General features: G+C 47.8%; 1 protein-coding gene across 1 annotated transcript in view; it reads right to left on the reverse strand.

The window, feature by feature from the left end:
- The window catches only part of LOC132447959 (voltage-dependent calcium channel subunit alpha-2/delta-4-like), an 18,047-nt gene that overhangs the window by 2,641 nt on the left and 10,406 nt on the right, over positions 1 to 5,000 (reverse strand). The window contains exons 16-18 of the mRNA XM_060039016.1: positions 4,418 to 4,510; positions 2,623 to 2,750; positions 1,218 to 1,322 (exon numbers count right to left, since the gene is read on the reverse strand). Of these exons, the coding sequence (XP_059894999.1) occupies positions 1,218 to 1,322; positions 2,623 to 2,750; positions 4,418 to 4,510 (326 nt within the window). The remainder of the gene's footprint in view (positions 1 to 1,217; positions 1,323 to 2,622; positions 2,751 to 4,417; positions 4,511 to 5,000) is intronic.

Genomic DNA, 5,000 nt, shown 5'->3' on the forward strand with positions numbered 1-5,000 from the left:
AACACAAAAGCTGAGCCGGTCTGCAGAACACCTGCTCTGCCAGCTTCACCAAACAGCTTTTGTTCTCTGGCTCTGTGATTCCTCCCATAAGCTGCCATCACACAACTCCCATGCATGGCTTCAACATCAACCCACTCCTGTTGCTGAAGTTATGCTCATAGTCTCTTCACGCACAACTTGTCTGGCCCCGTATTGGTGGCCTTCTCTCCCCCTCTAACCACACCTCCCTAACACCTTCCCCTTGGTGGAGGCCCTCTCCTTTGCCATTCCTTTCACGACATTTACTAACTCATTGTCTCTGTCTCATTCTTGGACGGAGAGAAAAATAGAGAGAGACAGAGAGAAGAAAAAATACTAATAATAATAATAAAGAGACGGAGGTAATAGAGACAGATAGAGGAAAATAAAATATACAATAGAGTGAGACAGAGAAGGAGAAATAGGAAGAGAAAGAGAAAAAAAGCGAAAGAGAAAGCGAGAGCGAGAGTGAGAGAGAGAGAGAGAGAGAGAGTCAAGGGCTGATTATGCACTCAGCAGTTGTCACTAGCAACCACCAGGATGAGACCACCCAACCAACAGAGAGAGACTGCCTCTGATGCTTTCTCTCCCACACACAGATGCACACATTCACGCACATATCCCCGTGCAATAAGTTACATGCGTCATGCAACACTCACTACAGGGGGTGCATTATCGTGTTCCTGACTGACAAAATGAAGCCAGAGCACAAAGGAACTAGGGGGGGGGGGGGTTAAGCCGGTTCCCTTTGGAGAATTGTAAGCATTGAACTGTAAAGCGGGCTTCAGTTCAGCAGGCCGTGAGAACGAAAGGGAGCTCATCTGAGGTGTTTGGGCGGAGGACTTGGAGATACTGCTAACAACACGTTTAAATCCCAACCACAGAACCCACCGGCAAACAGGATTTCGTGGGACGCTCATGCAGAAAGAAAGAGAGAGCGAGAGAGTGGGTGAGTAAGTAATTGAGGGAGGGGGTGAGTGAGTGAGTGAGTGAGTGAGTGAGTGAGTGAGTGACTGAGTGAGTGAGTGAGTGAGATTTCCGTGAGTTTCCCAGAGTAGAGGAGGCGCGACCCGGACGCACAGACGGACAACAACGGGGAAGAGGGGAAGGGGAGTCCCTAAACGACCTTTGACCTCGGGGAGCACAGCATGGGGGGGGTTAGCAGGAGGCATGCCAAGTATGGACGACTTCTACTCCACCCTCCTCCGCCTGTTTGCGCAGGCGCTGCCACGCCCTCTCCCGGCGCCGCCGCTCCGCCCTCGTGACGGAGGCGCTATAGTCCGCCTCATAGTCTCTAAAGGCATCTGCAGGAACACAGCGCTGGGTCTGGGTGGACTCACACACACTCTAACACTGCAGTGTGTGTGTGTGGACTCACACACACTCCGACACTGCGGTGTCTGTGTGTACTCACACACACTCTAACACTGCAGTGTGAGAGTGTGTGAGTACACACAGACACTGCAGTGTTAGAGTGTGTGTGAGTACACACACTCTAACACTGCAGTGTAGCAGTGAGTGTGAATCCACCCAAGCCACTAGGATACGAAGCAACTAGTGGATGTAGAATTGTGTTTTTGTATTTCTTTTTTAAGTTTGAAATAACAAATATGGGCTATGCTGCTTCAGAAATGCTAATATTTGGATCTGTTGTCATTGTTATTCAATTCTTCGGTTAGAATACAATTTTCTTAGTTTTGTCTTGAATTCTTGTCGGATACACATTACTTGGTGCTCGGTTAATATAGGTTTTTTTCTGGAAAAGATTGATGAATTAATGGAAAGAATGATTGAAAGATTAGTAAATAATATTAAAAGAAGGGTTAGTTGTAGCCGTACTGTTTATCTGGGGTTAAATGTATGGAGAAAAAGCTTGTAAGTAAATGTTAACACAAACACAAATGTTTTGCCTACGTGCATTCGTGAATACGAGTTCCGACCAAACAAAAAACATTACGACTAAAGGTCAAACTCTGTTTTTGATCGAGTGATTAAAATTGGCACACAAATGATTGTATTGTGTGCATGTGTGTGTCTACGTATGGGCCCAGGTGTGTGTGTGTGTGTGTGTGTGTGTGTGTGTGTGTGTGTGTGCGCGCGCGTGTGTGTGTGTGTGTGTGTGTGTTTTTATGTTTGTTTTGCCATGTAATCGGGTGTGTCTGTGTGTGTCCACGTGTCCATTGTGTGTGTCTGTGTAAGTCCAGGTTTGTGTATATGTTCATGTGTCCAGGCGTGCCTGCGTGTGTGCGTGCGTGCGTGGGAGTCCACGTGTGTGTGTGTGTGTGTGTGTGTGTGTGTGTGTGAGTGTGTGTGTGTGTGTGTGTGTGTGTGTGTGTGTGTGTGTGTGTGTGTGTGTGTGTGAGTGTGTGTGTGTGTGTGTGTGTGTCCATGTTTCCAGGTGTGTGTGCGTACGTGTCTGTGTATGTGTGTGTGGGTGTGCGTGTCCACCCGTCCAGGCGTTTGTGTGTGTTTGACTCCCGGTGTGTCTGTGTATGCGTGTCTGTGTGTCCCTGTTTCCAGGTGTGTGCGTGTGTGTGTGCGTGTCTGTCCTTGTTTGTGTATGTGTGTGTGTGTGTGTCTCCATGTCCCCAGGTGAGGGTGTACCTCGGGTGTCCTCTCTGGGCAGGTAGTAGTGGAACTGCCCTGCTGGGATCTCAGCGGCCCTCCGGTACCACACGGGGAAGTGGTCCAGGGTGAAGATGTTCAGCTTGTCTGCCGGCGTCAGAAAGGTGCTGCAGACAGACAGACAGACAGGTTAGACTTTACCTTACGTTTCCACCGCCGACAGTACCCTTACGGTAGGGCCGGATGGCGACAGCCACGGCAGCTACGTTAAAATTGTGACCTCATAGCAGCCCGACAGAGTGTAGCCTGCTAATAAATCCAAGGTAAAAGAAGAACGCGCACAATGGACAAAGATCAACAATGTAGGACGTCCAAGAAGGACGGCAAACTTTTGCGCGACATTTTCTTCAATAACGAAGCTTTCTCCGCTGTCCAGAAGGGCCTCGCGGATAATGTGTTTGTTTGTTGTCATCCCCCTGTCTCGCGGAAGTGCGATTCTGTCGACCAATCCACAGACGGCTGGTGTAGCTCGAACTTGCCGGCACCCCTTCAGGCGTCTCAGTACCCCAACGGAGGAGTACTGCGAGGCGAGTACGGCTCAGTACGGCTCAGTCCGGGTCACGCCCACTTTTTGCGATGGAAACGCGATCCGTGCCGCACCTTAGAGAACTGAACCGACCCACACCCTCCGGTGGAAACGCGCCATTACAGTGTTACAGTGTCATTACACGAGCCAGCAGTGTGTAACAACATGTGACGGCATGTACTTAACAACATGTGATTACCTTATTAGAATAGTATGGAACTACAGAGTGTCGTTAGATTAAGTAAAGTTTATAAAGTTTAAAGTTGGGGATAGGCGATAAAGTGAGTTCCACACAAGGCTAGGGTTATGGTTAGGTTGTCCCATGGTGTTATTATAACATATTAAGGACATTGTGTTACAGGTTGTTACATTGCTTTTTGTTGCAAACCAATGTTCCCAAATATAATTTGTTTTCATCTCTCTGCCTGCTATATTTTTGTTGTAATTGTACCTCTCTCTCTCTCCGCTTCACCCATTAATTTAGCACATGATGGATTCCAGCTAAATTAAAGGCTTTAATGAGGCGATTTACATTTTTTAATTAGTCGTGTTTGCAAATTCCTAATCTCTTTGCTTCACGGGAGCCCTGAATGCTCCCATGCAGGCATTGATGGGAAGTCATTTCTTGTGAGACGCACGCAAGGCAAACCGTTTAGTTTAATGGAGCGTGAGCCTGGGAAGACACCGGAAGCTTTTACCGAGGATCTTCAGAGAGACAAAGGGGGTACATGACTCACACAGGGAGACCTTAACCTAGCAGGCAGACATATCAGAGGATTCAGGTCTGACATTATGGAAACGAAAGGTTAGGGGAGTGAGCGTTGTTGAGGCTGTGATGGATGGGCGATGGCTGAAGCCAAGGAAGGACCAGGCTGCATTAGGGGGGGAAAGCTTTTGGTGATGGATGACTTTAGTTGTTTTTTGTCTTTATACTGATAGAACAAAACACCTCCTATATTTTTTCTTATTTCTTTTCTTACAGAGGAGTTACAGAGTGCAAATAGTACTGGTACTACGGAGAGTACTCAAACGAAAGAAAAGAGAAGGTGATGAAGAACAATGACTCGGCACTGTAAAACGCTGACCGATGCTTTTGTCAGTAGTACCGCTGGTCACCGTCAGAGGGTGTACACGACATATACAGTGCATCACCTCTATCACCCCAATACCACAGGGGCCACCAATGCATGCATCGTCACACCCTCCAATGACACCCGTGTCATGTATTTCAGTATGAGGTGCACCCACTTGGCGACGCGTTTCTCGATGCCGGCGTATCTCTGAACCCTCATCAGTCCTGTCCGAGTCCCCAGGAAGGCGGTCTCCACGCCCTCGTCCATGCTGAGTACGCACACACAAAGAGACACACACACACACACACACACACACACACACACACACACACACACACACACACAAAGACACACACACACACACACACACAAAGACGAACACACATATACACACAGAGACACACACACACAATGAAACACATACACACACACACACACACACACACACAGACAATGACACACATACACACACACACACACACAAACACACACATACACAAAGACACACGGGCACTCAGTTCACTTAACTCTTTTGCCATCAGATGGTGTAAAGGAATGTTTGTGAGCCTATGTATGTGTGTGTGAGTGTAAGTGTGTGAGTGTTTAGATGTATGTGTCTGACTCTCTATGTGTGTGAGTCTGTATGTATTTGTATGTGTGTGTGTGTGTGTGTGTGTGTGACTCTATACGTGTGTGTGTGTGTGTGTGTGTGTGTGTGTGTGTGTGTGTGTGTGTGTGTGTGTGTGTGTGTGTCTCTC

This window comes from Gadus macrocephalus, chromosome 19, assembly GCF_031168955.1.
Source record: "Gadus macrocephalus chromosome 19, ASM3116895v1".
NCBI lineage: Eukaryota > Metazoa > Chordata > Actinopteri > Gadiformes > Gadidae > Gadus > Gadus macrocephalus.